At 43.2% G+C, this 16,097-nt stretch overlaps 1 protein-coding gene across 1 annotated transcript in view; it reads right to left on the reverse strand.

Moving 5' to 3' along the window:
- Positions 1-16,097, reverse strand: part of rint1 (RAD50 interactor 1) — a 70,571-nt gene that overhangs the window by 28,707 nt on the left and 25,767 nt on the right. Inside the window, exons 12-13 of the mRNA XM_084710922.1 lie at positions 13,202-13,422; positions 10,659-10,839 (exon numbers count right to left, since the gene is read on the reverse strand). Coding sequence (XP_084567048.1) covers positions 10,659-10,839; positions 13,202-13,422 — 402 coding nt within the window. The remainder of the gene's footprint in view (positions 1-10,658; positions 10,840-13,201; positions 13,423-16,097) is intronic.

Raw genomic sequence — 16,097 nt, forward strand, 5'->3', positions numbered from 1 at the left:
AGATCTCCAGTTCACAAGACACTCCCATAGTTTAAGCAGAAAACAGAACTGTAGTCAAATCCAGTGCAACTGAAGTGAAGAGTGATCAGATTTAAAATGAAAAAAAATAAACAGAAAAACAACAGAAAATGCCTCCATGCTGCACGAATGCTGTAATCCTGGAAAACACTCAGATAACAGACAGCATTCTTCTCAGAAATAGTGACTTGTTAGGCACACAGTTTAACAAACTTTCAACAGAGAAGAAAATATCTGAAGACTTTCACATAGAAGAGAAACATCATTTCTTTGCTGCAGCTGTATTACTTGGGCTACAGCATGTGTACCAGCTTCAGCTGTGTGCACGCACTTCCAGTCTCAGAGGCTACAGAATTGTCCAATCTGCATCAAACTTAACATGTGTGATAATAGGCATGCCCTGAACACAGATACGTAATACTGGGAGCAGGAAACAACACTGAATTCCTTTAAAAAATAGTTCACCTAAAAATGAAATTGCACTCAATATCTACTCATTCCTGTGCTGATGTGAGGAGGGATGAAGAGCTCCAGTTCACAAGACACTCCCATAGTTTAAGCAGAAAACAGAACTGTTGTCAAATCCAGTGCAATTGAAGTGAAGAGTGATCAGTTCTATAATGTAAAAATGAACACAAAAAGCTCACAAAATGTCTCCATGCTGCACGAATGATTTAATCCTGGAAACAACTCAGACAACAGACAGAGTTTTTCTCCGAAACAGTGACCTGTTATGCATAGAGTTTCCTTAGCAAACTTTCAACAAAGAAGAAAATGTCTGAGCACTTGGACATATAAGACAAACGGTGTTTTTTGGCTGCAGCTGTGCCGCTTGGGATAGAGTTTGTGTTCGTGCTTCAGCCGTGTGCATGCATTTCCAATCTCAGAGGCTACAGCTGACAATGAGGCTGAAAACACGGTGTAAATGGTGTCTTTTTGGGTTACATTTTACTGTCACCTCTTACAGACACTTAAATCACACCACAGGAGCGGTACAGAGACAGTTTGTGGGTTATTTGTGCGCACTTGAGGTCTTCACCCGTCCTCGCATCGGCACGGGGGAGAGTGGGTGTCGAATGCCGTTTGGTTTTCCGGGCTCACTGTGGCTTCGGGGCGACATCAGACGGCCGCAGCCACGCGTAGCCTCTCCGCTCCGGGGCAGGTCCGGCCATCGGGAGGCGGTGGCCGGCCCCCCGAGTGGCGCGGGGGTGCTCGGGCCCGTTCATCGCTGCTTGCAGCTTTAATTAGGGCCCGAGCACCCGCGGTGCGAGGCCCTATTGAAATTGCTCGGATTATTCTTATTATTATTATTATTATTATTATTCTGGCAATAGTAAATCGCATATTTGGAGGCCTTAACATATCCGAAAACTCATGAAATTTGGCGGCCGCGTCAGTCCCGGCGAAAAATTACGTAATTTAAGGGTCTCGCGAATGGGCGGGGCGAAATGGCTCAGTAGCGCCATCTACAGACGAGCCCCGACGGCATGTTTCTCCGACGCGCACGAAACTTGGTACGCAGATAGAACACACCGGGACGCACAAAAAAGCCTCTTGGAGCCATGGGCTAAACCCTACAGGAAGTCGGCCATTTTGGATTTGGCGCCCGTTTTTGGCGTTTTCCACGTGTCGTATTTGAACTAACTCCTCCGACACGGTTCGTCATAATGGCTTCAAAATCGCTGTGTACCATCTAGACAACTGTGTGATTAAAAGTTGTTAAAAGTTTCACGGCATGTTAAAGTGCCTGGATGTTAGGTGGCGGCGAATTTTGGCGTTTCGCCATGAAACAGGAAATGGCCATAATTTTTGGGGTACATGGTCAGATCTGCACCAAACTTCATGTGTATGATCAGTGTATGGGCCTGAATGGAAATATATGAAAATATTCCATAATTATCATAGCGCCCCCTGCTGGCGACAGGAAATGTCATGTTTTACAGTCTGAGGTCCTGCTCCCACCATGTTGATTATATCAAACTCCAATTTGGTCAGAAAAGCCTTAAGACCTTGATGATGGTACATTATGAAGATCAGGACGTTTCGTCAAACGGCGTTGCCCTGGTGGCGCGGCGAAGGTCCATGTTTCGCCATGGAACAGGAAATGGCTATAACTTTAGTAAAAAAGGTCAGATCTGCACCAAACTTCACATGTCTGATAACAGTCCGGCCCTGAACACACCTATATGAAAATATTCCATAATTCTCATAGCACCCCCTGTTGGTGACAGGAAATGAAATTATTTACAGTCTGAGGTCCTGCTCCCACCACGTTGACTGTATCAAATTCCAATTTGGTCTGAAAAGCCTTAAGACATTGCTGATGCTACATTATGAAGATCAGGATGTCTCGTCAAACGGTGTTGCCCTGGCGGCGTGGCGAAGGTCCATGCTTCGCCATAAAACAGGAATTGCTATAACTGGACTGTACATGATCATATCTGCCTGAAACTTGACATGCTTATTAAGAGTCCCGGTCTGAACATATGGTATGAGTTTCGTCCATGTCTGTGGCCAAATGGCGTGGCCACGCCCATTAACGCGTTTCGCCAAAACACAGGAAGTGGCCTTAACCTCCCTGTGCTTGGTCAAAACTGCCTGAAATTTTACATGTTCATTAACAGTCTCCACCTGAACATGTGATATGAGTTTTGTCCATGGGGGTGGCCAAATGGCTTGACCACGCCCTTTGACGTGCGGCGCTGCAAATAGTGAGTTTTGGCCGACGTGCACCAAAATTGGTACACATATGTATCACAGGGAGATGAACAAAAAAGTCTCTTGGACCCATAGGCTAAAGTCAACAGGAAGTCGGCAATTTTGAATTTTGTGCTCAATTTTGGTGTATTCCACAAGACCTATTTTAACTAATTCCTCCTACAAAAATTCTTCAATTGACTTCAACACTGGCCTGGAGCATCTAGACAAGTGTGTGATTAAAACTTATTAAAAGATTTGGTCAGCGTTAAACGCTGTGGCTGTAGCGGGGTGGCGAAGTTTGGCGTTTTGCCATGAAACAGGAAATTGCTATAACTTTAATGTAAATGACACATGAAACATCAAACTTCACATGTGTGATAATAAGCATGCCCTGAACACATCTATGTAATACTGGGGGCAGGAAATGACAGTGAATTCCTTTAAAAAGTACTTCACCCAAAAATGAAATTGCACTCAATAGCTACTCATTCCTGTGCTGATGTGAGGAGGGATGAAGATCTCCAGTTCACAAGACACTCCCATAGTTTAAGCAGAAAACAGCACTGTAGTCAAATCCAGCTCAATTGCAGAGTGATCAGTTTTAAAATGAAAAAAATAAACAGAAAAACAAACAGAAAATGCCTCCATGCTGCACGAATGCCGTAATCCTGGAAGCCACTCAGATAACAGACAGCATTCTTCTCAGAAATAGTGACTTGTTAGGCACACAGTTTAACTAACAAACTTTCAACACAGAAGAAAATGTCTGAAGACTTTCACATAGCAGAGAAACATCATTTCTTTGCTGCAGCTGTATTACTTGGGCTACAGCATATGTACCCACTTCAGCTGTGTGCACGCACTTCCAGTCTCAGAGGCTACAGATTTGTCCAATCTGCATCACACTTAACATGTGTGATAATAGGCATGCCCTGAACACAGCTACGTAATACTGGGAGCAGGAAACAACACTGAATTCCTTTCAAAAGTAGTTCACCTAAAAATGAAATTGCACTCAATATATACTCATTCCTGTGCTGATGTGAGGATGGATGAAGATCTCCAGTACACAAAATACTCCAACAATTTCAACAGAAAACATGATCATAGTGACATCCAGTGCAATTTAAGTGAATAATGATCAGTTTTATAATGTAAAAATGAACACAAAAAGCTCACAAAATGCCTCCATGCTGCACGAATGATATAATCCTGGAAACAACTCAGACAACAGACAGAGTTTTTCTCAGAAACAGTGACCTGTTATGCATAGAGTTTCCTGAGCAAACTTTCAAAAAAAGAAGGAAAATGTCTGAGCACTTGGACATAGAAGAGAAACGGTGTTTTTTGGCTGCAGCTGTGCCGCTTGGGATAGAGCTTGTGTACGTGCTTCAGCCGTGTGCATGCATTTCCAGTCTCAGAGGCTACAGTTGACAATGAGGCTGAAAACACGGTGTAAATGGTGTCTTTTTGGGTTACATTTTACTGTCACCTCTTACAGACACTTAAATCACAGCACAGGAGCGGTACGGAGACAGTTTGTGGGTTATTTGTGCGCACTTGAGGTTTTGCCCCATCCTTGCATCAGCACGGCGGAGAGTGGGTGTCGAATGCCGTTTGGTTTTCCGGGCTCACTGTGGCTTCGGGGCGACGTCAGACGGTCGCGGCCACGCTTAGCCTCTCCGCTCCGGGGCGGGTCCGGCCATCGGGAGGCGGTGGCCGGCCCCCCGAGTGGCGCGGGGGTGCTCGGGCCCGTTCATCGCTGCTTGCAGCTTTAATTATTATTATTATTCTTATTATTCTGGCAAAAGTAAATCGCCTATTTGGAGGCCTTAACATATATGAAAACTCATGAAATTTGGCGGCCGCGTCAGTCCCGGCGAAAAATTACGTATTTTAAGGGTCTCGCAAATGGGCGGGGCGAAATGGCTCAGTAGCGCCATCTACAGACGAGCCCCGACGGCATGTTTCTCCGACGCGCACGAAACTTGGTACGCAGATAGAACACACCGGGGCGCACAAAAAAGCCTCTTGGAGCCATGGGCTAAACCCTACAGGAAGTCGGCCATTTTGGATTTGGCGCCCGTTTTTGGCGTTTTCCACGTATCGTATTTGAACTAACTCCTCCGACACGGTTCGTCATAATGACTTCAAAATCGCTGTGTACCATCTAGACAACTGTGTGATTAAAAGTTGTTAAAAGTTTCACGGCATGTTAAAGTGCCTGGATGTTAGGTGGCGGCGAATTTTGGCGTTTCGCCATGAAACAGGAAATGGCCATACTTTTTGGGGTACATGGTCAGATCTGCACCAAACTTCATGTGTATGATCAGTGTATGGGCCTGAATGGAAATATATGAAAATATTCCATAATTGTCATAGCGCCCCCTGCTGGCGACAGGAAATGTCATGTTTTACAGTCTGAGGTCCTGCTCCCACCATGTTGATCATATCACTCTCAAATTTGGTCTGAAAAGCCTTAAGACATTGATGATGCTACATTATGAAGATCAGGACGTCTCGTTAAACGGCGTCGCCCTGGCGGCGTGGCGAAGGTCCATGTTTCGCCATAAAACAGGAAATGGCTATAACTTTAGTAAAAAAGGTCAGATCTGCACCAAACTTGACATGTCTGATAATAGTCCGGCCCTGAACACACCTATATGAAAATATTCCATAATTCTCATAGCGCCCCCTGTTGGCGACAGGAAATGATGTGTTTTACAGTCTGAGGTCCTGCTCCCATCACGTTGACCGTATCAAACTCCAATTTGGTCTGAAAAGCCTTGAGACATTGATGATGCTATATCCTGAAGATCAGGACGTCTCGTTAAACGGCGTTGCCCTGGCGGCGTGGCGAAGGTCCATGCTTCGCCATAAAACAGGAATTGCTATAACTGGACTGTACATGGTCAGATCTGCCTGAAACTTGACATGCTTATTAAGAGTCCCGGTCTGAACATATGGTATGAGTTTCGTCCATGTCTGTGGCCAAATGGCGTGGCCACGCCCATTAACGCGTTTCGCCAAAACACAGGAAGTGGCTTTAGCCTCCCTGTACTTGGTCAAAACTGCCTGAAATTTTACATGTTCATTAACAGTCCCAGTCTGAACATGTGATATGAGTTTTGTCCATGGGGGTGGCCAAATGGCTTGACCACGCCCTTTGACGTGCGGCGCCGCAAATAGTGAGTTTTGGCCGACGTGCACGAAAATTGGTACACATATGTATCACAGGGAGATGAACAAAAAAGTCTCTTGGACCCATAGGCTAAAGTCAACAGGAAGTCAGCAATTTTGAATTTTGTGCTCAATTTTGGTGTATTCCACAAGACCTATTTTAACTAATTCCTCCTACAAATTTTTTTCAATTTACTTCAACACTGGTGTGGAGCATCTAGACAAGTGTGTGATTAAAACTTATTAAAAGATTTGGTCAGCGTTAAACGCTGTGGCTGTAGTGGGGTGGCGAATTCTGGCATTTGCCATGAAACAGGAAATTGCTATAACTTTAATGTAAATGAGCCAATCTGCATCAAACTTCACATGTGTGATAATAAGCATGCCCTATGTAATACTGGGGGCATGAAATGACAGTGAATTCCTTTAAAAAGTAGTTCACCCTAAAATGAAATTGCACTCAATATCTACTCATTCCTGTGCTGATGTGAGGAGGGATGAAGATCTCCAGTACATAAAATACTCCAAGAATTTCCACAGAAAACAAAACCATAGTGACATCCAGTGCAATTGAAGTGAAGAGTGATCAGCTTTATAATGTAAAAATGAACACAAAAAGCTCAATGCTGCACGAATGATTTAATCCTGGAAAACACTCAGACAACAGACAGAGTTTTTCTCAGAAACAGTGACCTGTTATGCATAGAGTTTCCTTAGCAAACTTTCAAAAAAGAAGAACATGTCTGAGCACTTGGACATAGAGGAGACACGGTGTTTTTTGGCTGCAGCTGTGCCGCTTGGGATAGAGCTTGTGTACGTGCTTCAGCCGTGTGCATGCATTTCCAGTCTCAGAGGCTACAGTTGACAATGAGGCTGAAAACACGGTGTAAATGGTGTCTTTTTGGGTTACATTTTACTGTCACCTCTTTCACACATTTAAATCAGACCACAGGAGCGGTACAGAGACAGTTTGTGGGTTATTTGTGCGCACTTGAGGTCTTCACCCATCCTCGCATCAGCACGGGGGTGAGTGGGTGTCGAATGCCGTTTGGTTTTCGGGGCGGACCGTGGCTTCGGGGCGACGTCAGACGGTCGTGGCGACGCCTGGCCTCGCCGCTCCCGGGGCGGGTCCGGCCGGCGGGCGGCGGTGGCCGGCCCCCCCGAGTGGCGCGGGGGTGCTCGGGCCCGTTCATCGCTGCTTGCAGCTTTAATTATTTTTTATCTTTTTCCCCTAAGATCGCATTTTTGAGGGCCTAAACAGGCTCAAAAAGTCCCAGATTTTTGCACACTCATCAGGTCTTGCGAAAAATTCGATATTTTATGGTCGTTAGAAAGGGGCGTGGCAAAATGGCTCAACGGCGCCCCCTAACAGTTTTCAAAATTGAAGCCCCCTGCTTTAACTTTGCCCTAGGCGTACGAAATTTGGTACACATATGTATCATGCCGGGACGGACAAAAAAGCCTCTTGGAGTGACCCCCTAAACCCAACAGGAAGTCGGCCATTTTGAATTGTATTTTCAAAATAAGGTCATTTTTGGCCATTTTCACACGTCGTACTTTAACGAACTCCTCCTACAGATTTCAGCGAATTGACTTCAAAATTGGTTTGTGCGAGCTCGACAACTGTGTGATCAAAAGTTATTAAAAGATCTTCGTATCGTTGAAGGGCGCGGTCGCTGCGGAAGGGCGAATTTTGATATCTCGCAACACCCACATAAAAAAACACGAAATTGCTATAACTTTAGCATAAATGGTCCGATCTGCACCAAACTTGCTGTGATGGATAATAGTCCCGCCCTGAACACATCTATGTCACAATATTCTGTGATTGTCATAGCGCCCCCTGGTGGCGACAGGAAATGACATGTTTTACTCTTTGAGGTCCTGCTCCAAGCACGTTGACCATATCCAACTCAAATCTGGTCAAACCGTCTTTAACATGTTGATAATCGTGTATTATGAAAATCGTGCCGTGATGTCACACTGTGTTTCCGTGACGGAGCGGCGAAGTTGATGTTTCGCCAAAAATGAAAAATTAGCATTAAGTTCACTATACTTAGTCGAATCTGCCTGAAACTTGACATGTGCGTTAACGGTCCAGGCCTGAACATGTGATATGAGTTTCGTTAATGGGCGTGGCCAAATAGATTGGCCACGCCCTTTAAACAGAAGCCCCTGCGGCACGTTTCACCGACAGGCACGAAACTTGGTACACATATGTATCACACCCAGACGCACAAAAAAGCCTCTTGGACCCATTGGCCAAACCCAACAGGAAGTCAGCCATTTTGAATTTTGCGTCCATTTTTGGCGTTTCTCACGTGTCGTATTTTAACGAACTCCTCCTACAGGATTGATCAGAATGGGTTCAAAATCACTGTGTACCATCTAGACAACATTGTGATTAAAAGTTATTAAAAGATTTGATCAGACTTGAACGGTGTGGCCGGGACATGGCGGCGAAGTTTGTCTCGCCATGAAACACGACATTGCTATAACTTTACCATAAATGGTCCGATCTGACTGAAACTTCACATGTTTATAAACAGTCCAGGCCGGAACATATGGCATGAGTTGGGTCGATGGGTGTGGCCATATGACTTGGCCACGCCCCTTAAACAGCGCCCTCCTCAGCAGGTTTCACCGATCTTCACGAAATTTGGTACACATGTAGATCATGCCCAGACACACATAAAAGTCTGAGGGTCTCATAGGCTAAACCCAACAGAAAGTCGGCCATTTTGAATTTAGTGGTCATTTTTGGCGTTTTCCACGTGTCGCATTTTGACAAACTCCTCCTACAGAAATGTTCCAATTGACGTCAAAACTGGTGTGTACCATCTAGACAAGCATGTAATCAAAACTTATTAAAAGATTTGGTCAACGTTAAACGGTGTGGCCGTGGCGTCGAGTTTTGATGTCTCGCCATGAAAAACGAAATCGCTATAACTTGGGTGCAAATGGTCCGATCCTCACCAAACTTCACAGGTGTCATAGAAGTCCCGGTCTGAACACATCCACATGCCAATCAGGAGACATACTCATAGCGCCACCTAGCGGCGACAGTAAGCGGCATCGAATTCCTTAAGGAGACGTCAAAAGGCCGTGACAATCACAGAGCCTCTTCGCCCGGGACGAATCCTGCCACGAGGCCGCGGCCGCCGGCCCCCCGAGTGGCGCGGGTGTGCGAGGGCCCGTAAAACGCTGCTTGCAGCTTTAATTATCATTATCATTATTATTATATGATGAAAGTGTACTTTGAATACTATACTGTACTGTATCATACTATGCATACTACGAGGTGACATGGATACATGCCTGTGCTGTTGTTTGTTGTTGTTGTACAATCTGTGTGATCAGGACCTAAGACTATAAGTTGACGTGTATTTTAGAGCTTCATCTTTTGGCAACACTGCTCTTTTGAGAACTTTTTCCACCTGCAAAACTACACCAGCCTGGGTCTGCAGCAACCATGCATTGTCTTATACAACAGAAGTGCTCTTGTCTCTATGCTAGTGAGTACCACTAGTTGATACCACTGATACTGGTATCAGTGGTATCAACAAGGCCACAGGTGGTATCAACAAGGCCACAGGTCCAGATGGTATCTCTGCTTTTTTTTTTATTAAAAACGTGCAGATGAATTGACATCTGCCTGGGTCCCTATTTTCCAGAGGATATTAGACTCTCACACTGTACCAGCACAATGGAAATTGTTCCCAAGAAACCATGTCCGCAGGAGAATAATGACTTCAGGCCTGTTGCTGTAGCCTCTGTTGTGATGAAGTGTATGGAAAAACTTGTGGTGAGCAAAGCACAGCAGGATGTAAGCCTACAGCTATATCTCTACCACTTTACTTACATACACCAGAGAGGAACTGATGATTGAATTAACAGCATAGTGCACATTGTGACCAAACATCTTGAAAAACCTAAGACCTATGCTAGACTGTTTGTAGATTTCAGTTCAGCCTTTAATACCCTACAGCCTCATGTTCTTCTGGAAACACTGCAGCTGATTAATGTCAACCCCTTCATCACTAAGTGGGACCACTCATTCCTCACTAACTGTACCCAGCAGGTCAGGATGAAAAGGACTTTGTTTGAACCCTTGTTCATCAGCACTGGCACACTCCAGTCTGTCTGTGAACAAACCATCATCAGACAGGCCCAGAAGATTATTTCAGACCCTGTTTATGTCCTCCATCATGAGTACCAACTTCTCCCCTCAGGCAGATGCTTTAGAGTCCCCCAGTGCAGGCTTAACTGATTTTGCCCCCTTCTCAATTAAAGTCTTAAACAGGAAGCTAACTGCAGCCTAACTGTGTAGTGCAATGTTTTTTTGTTTTTGTTTTTAAATATAACTTTGCAATTTTACGACGACTAAGTAAAACAGACGTGTTAATTGTATTAGCTTAACAGCTAATACAATTAATTTAAATTAAAATAACAATTTATGGAAAGTTTTCTTTTTTTGTACCCTATCAACATCTTCCATCTGAGCTGTTTGAGCTGTAGACCAAGTCAGATAAGCAGCCAGCTCAAATTACAGGGAGAAACTAAGTTTTTAATTAAAATTCTAGATTTAAATTTCAATGTATAGCCTCACTGTAGACATACTATTAATATGCAATGGAAGAATGTTGAGTAATCCTGATGGAATGATGTCTACTTCGAACTTGGTTTTTAATATTCTCTGCCACACATAGTAATGAAACACAAACAGTATAGTGAGATTTTATCACATATTAATCTCTTACATCTTGGTACAGGAAGTTGTCAAGTCTTTCAGCCAGACCTTGCCATGCCAGTTGGAACAGAGAAAGACTCAGGACCTGATGAAGGTTCAACAATCGGTCCCTCACACAGAGCATCATGGGACATGCTGAACTGGACAGGGACATGGTGGACTGGTCATGCTGGGATGGTAGGGACAACCACCTAAAGTACAAGAGAAATAAGAGCAAACGTAAGACAAAGAATATATTGGTGCTAGTCCACCCTCTTAAACAAAATGAGCAGAACAAAAACTATAGGAAGAGAAAATCCATCTCCAAATCAATTGCAGGAGTCAAATGTTGGGCAATTAGGCATAGTTACCTAATGATTTTCAAAGTTCAGATTTTTCGTTCCCAACTATTTCAAATCTCCACTTACTGCTTAATTGTGGCAGTCTTTTTGCATTGTAATAGCAATCAGTTTCCTTCTGCAATCTACCTTAGTGTGATTTTAGGCAGTCAGCATCTGGGACTAAGGCTAGTTCCTAAAACAGTTCCGTGGAAGCAATTCAAAGTGCTTTACATAGATTAAAAAAAAAGCATTAGATTGGCATTAAAAAACAATAAGAAAGTCAAGTCATTTGGCCACTCTCGGGAACACTGATGATACGTCATGATCTTCACAATATAGCATTACCCAGGTCTTAAGGCCTCGCTGACCAAATATGAGTCAGATATGGTCAACTTCTTTCTTATTGAATTTTTGTCATTAACTTTAGCCTTCTTTGTAAACAAGGCAGGTAATGGTTTTCAGGTTCTGACTGTTCATATAGTGTTTCGTAAGTTTATACAATCCAAGAGACTTTTTTGTGCATCTGGGTATGTTCTACGTGTATACCAATTTTTATTGGTGAAATGAGCTGCAGGGGTTGCTGTTTAGCCAGTTTGCACCACCCACTGCCGACAACCCTACTATATGCAAATTTTCACCGCAACTGATGTGCATGCGAAATTTGGTGAGTTTTTTGAATAGTTAAAGCCCCCAAATAAGCAATTTACTTTTGCCATAATAATAATAATAATCCGAGCAGTTTCAATGGGGTCCTTGCACCGAGGTCGGTGGTCGGGCCCTAAATATTCATAACTAGATTTTCAACAGATCCTTGATCTGCCTCTCCCAGTGATGAGCATCACCAGGAGCTGGGAAGGGACAGCACATAGGAGGTTCATGCCAATACCACGTGTTGCATCACCCCACTATGAGACACTCCAACAAACCAATTTGGACTCTCTAAAGCAGAGACAAGGATGATGGATACTCACCAGCCTCCAACCCTAAAAAAAAGAAGATGGTGAGAATAGAACTATGGCTGGGGTGATTCATCAACATAATCGACGGCCTCATTTACAAAAATACGTCAATTTGAATAATGTGAGTTGACATGTCGCTATGAGCTGCTGCATCTGGTCAGAGCACAGATTCACCTGGAAAATAACCTGCAGAGAGACAGCCTTGCTACAACCATGTAAAATGTGTGAATATTTTAGACAGAGCTACAGTTGTTTGGCTCTCTGTTGCTCCACAAACTGGAAATGTCTTATCACAGCAGGACAATTGCTCCACATGAATGCAAAAAGTGAAGCACAAAGCACCAATCTCTTCCTGCAAGCAGCAGCAAGACAGCAGCATTGTCCGGTTTACTTTCAGTCGGCACCCAAGCACGATAAATGAGGATAATCAACATGTGGAACATGTATCTATTACCAGAAGTCACTTAAATTTTCTAGATGTTTCTCCATCGCTCCCATATTAAAAGTGATGTCTGCACTGCTGCTGTGAACTGAACACCATGTATCATCTACCAGAGTTATTCAGCTCTTTTGTACTTTCTGTTCACTTTATCAGCCACATATGAGACAGAAATGGCTAACACTACATTATAATCTGTCTGTAATTTGTTTCAATTATTCTCTTTGCCCTTTGACTCCAGTGAGGAAATGACTCCACGTCATAACCAGTGTAAGTCTTAAGTCAAAAAATAGATTGTCCAGTTCAGTGAAGGGTCGCTAGTAATTAGTTATTAAATTAATATGCATCATAGCTCCCTTTAAAGGGTGGAAATTAAACAAATTTTAAAATATGCCACTATTATGATTATTCTAATATGCATTATATGACTGTTTTTCAGGATTATGATTTAAAAAATAGATTAAAATATTAATGAATGAATGAATATTAACTTTAGGTACATTATTTGTTATATTAATTGAATAATGAAAAATAACTGTTACATTAATTGTTAAGAAAATAATCTTTTGGTACAACCCTACACAGAACCAAACCAGAGGTACCACTACTGGAATCAAACCTCGAACCAAAATCGAAAATTTATTGTGCAATCCAGAGATAATACTCATTCAAAAGTTAATATCAAAACCTCAATAGAAACAAAAGTAAATTGTTACTCTCAGTTTAAGTTGTAGGCTACATTGTTCTAATCAAATCCACTGCAACTGTATAAGCAGGGTTTTCTTTGTTAAAACACTAGAATAAAGTTTGATATTGATCCACATCGATGTCTCACCTGTCTCGGCAGTATAGTTTAGCTTTTTCTATGATTTCTCTCATGGTCCATTCTAGCAGTCTTCCCATCATGTCTCCTTTAAGTCGATCCAGCAGCGCCAACAGACCTTCAAATAGTGAGCCCTCCAGAGAAGCCAGGCGACCCACCTCCGTCACACCCAGGCCTCCCAGCAACACTTCCTCACCAAGTGCAACCGCTGCCTGCTGTAGCTGTAGGAAGAACTGAAGAAGGAAAGACAGAACTAGTAAACACATAATTGTCAGAAGGTTTTACCATTTTTAACTCTCCTCAAGCAGCTATGTGCTGTTTGTTCTCACATGAAAGCCAAAGTGCTATATTTTTGTGAGTGTACAGAATGCAAAGCACAGTTCTTTTCCTGATGTATAGAACTCGGAACATTCAAAATTTGATCAAAATACTGGGGCTTCTGGGTCAAGCCATTCCAAAACCCTTTTTCCACATGACATGACATAGGTTTCTGCAAGATGATGTTGCTATATAAGCGTTGCTCACTAATAGGTTTTTCATTAATAGCTTATGTTTAATGTTATATCTCCATATGTGTCATGTATGGAAAATGCTGTGGTTATTTTTTATTACTATATTACAGCAGGACAATTGCTCCACATGAATGCAAAAAGTGAAGCACAAAGCACCAATCTCTTCCTGCAAGCAGCAGCAAGACAGCAGCATTGTCCGGTTTACTTTCAGTCGGCACCCAAGCACGATAAATGAGGATAATCAACATGTGGAACATGTTTCTATTACCAGAAGTCACTTAAGTCAAATTTTCTAGATGTTTCTCCATCGCTCCCATATTAAAAGTGATGTCTGCACTGCTGCTGTGAACTGAACACCATGTATCATCTACCAGAGTTATTCAGCTCTTTTGTACTTTCTGTTCACTTTATCAGCCACATATGAGACAGAAATGGCTAACACTACATTATAATCTGTCTGTAATTTGTTTCAATTATTCTCTTTGCCCCACACTGATGCAAAAATACACTGCCAGTGATCATCTTACCTAAACATAACTCCAGTGAGGAAATGACTCCACGTCATAACCAGTGTAAGTCTTAAGTTAAAAAATAGATTGTCCAGTTCAGTGAAGGGTCGATAGTAATTAGTTATTAAATTAATATGCATCATAGCTCCCTTTAAAGGGTGGAAATTAAACAAATTTTAAAATATGCCACTTATGATTATTCTAATATGCATTTTTATTTTTTATTACTATATTACTTGTTATTATTTGTCTATACATTCATCATAATGATGTAAGATATAGTCGTAAAGTGACTGTATCATACATCAGTGGTATTTAACCATTGTTGCACCATTGTTGGCTACGAGTTTGTAAGTTTTCATCAAAGCAAAATAAGAAAATAATCAAAAATTGTTTTCACTAATTAGCTCCTCATATCTGGATGATGGTTGCTAATCAATTGAATCATCAGGTGTGCATACTCTAAAATCTTCATGGAATATAGTTGAATACACATGTATGACATCACTATGTATATTTTGTTTCTCTCCTAAAGGCAGCAAAGATAAAAGGGCTGTCCATTCTCTTCAAGTAGCCGAAAGACACCAGAAGCCATTTCAGATGCCATGATGGAGGAACCTTGGACCAGATGACCCCAGAAGGTTCAGTTTGGTGGCCCCCATAGGTGGACCCACCACATCCCAGACAGCACACACGTGTCTCACCAACATCGGCCACAGATTGTGTGTCGGCATTCTACTCCTAAAGTCTGTAAATGCGTCTGAGAAGCACTGGCCCATAGCAGGGACGTGGTTTGCCAGAGGGAGGGATTATGTGCTCTATTTCAAAGTCAGAGATAGGTTGGCTGTGGATTGGTGCAGCAGCAGCAGTAATGCAGCCGTTGTACTGGAAGGAGCTGAGCGAAGGCGAAGCTCTCAATTTAACAGTCAATCTACGTTCCTACCCTCACCTATGGTCATGAACTTTGGGAAAGAACAGTATCTCGGATACAAGTGGCCAAAATGAATTTCCTCCATAGGGTGGTGGGGCGCTCCCTTAGCGATAGGGTGAGGAGCTCTGTCACCCGGGAGGAGCTCAGAGTAGAGCCGCTGCTCCTCCATGTCGAAAGGAGCCAGCTGAGGTGGCTCTGGCATCTATATCGGATGCCTCCTGGACGCCTCCCTGGGGAGATGTTCCAGGCATGCCCCATCGTGAGGAGGCATCGGGGAAGACCCAGGACACACTGGAGGGACTATGTCACTCGGCTGGCCTGGGAATGCCTTGGGTTTCTCCCGGAAGACCTGGAGGAAGTGTCCAGGCATCCCTGCTTAGACTGCTGCCACAGCAACCCGGCCCCGGATAAGCGGAAGAAGATAAGATGATGAGATGGATTGGCCCATTGCATGTTAAGCAGCTGGTGCCAACGGAACGTTGGAGACAAGGGTACCTCATGCCAGTTACGACTGGTCTTCAGGTAAGCTCACTTTAAGCAAATATACATAAAAAATAGCTATTTTGTAACAACATAAGTTGTGAAGCCCCGACCGGGTATGCTAGCACAGGTGAAAATAAGATAAGATATTCCTTTATTAGTCCGACAGTGGGGAAATTTTCAGAAGAGCCCAGATGCTGACTCCTAACAGGCTAGCTAGCTAGCTTAGCAAACATTAGTTGCTTATAAGTCACATACCCAACCAGCAAACGTATCAGCTAACTTAATTTAGCCATTGCTAGGTAGCCGTAAGTCTTGCCAGCCCATGAACAATCTCTGTCTAGACAACAAATCAGTGTTGAATTCAGGAAAGGGTCAGGTAACGTTAGTAAGCGTTAGCTGTTAGTAGCTGGTGGGCTTCAGTGTTTTTACAGCTGCGGAGCTAACTTTAGCAGTTAACTGGCAGCTAACGAAGG

The sequence above is a fragment of the Lutjanus erythropterus genome, chromosome 22, assembly GCF_056507025.1.
Source record: "Lutjanus erythropterus isolate fLutEry1 chromosome 22, fLutEry1.hap2, whole genome shotgun sequence".
Lineage (NCBI taxonomy): Eukaryota > Metazoa > Chordata > Actinopteri > Lutjaniformes > Lutjanidae > Lutjanus > Lutjanus erythropterus.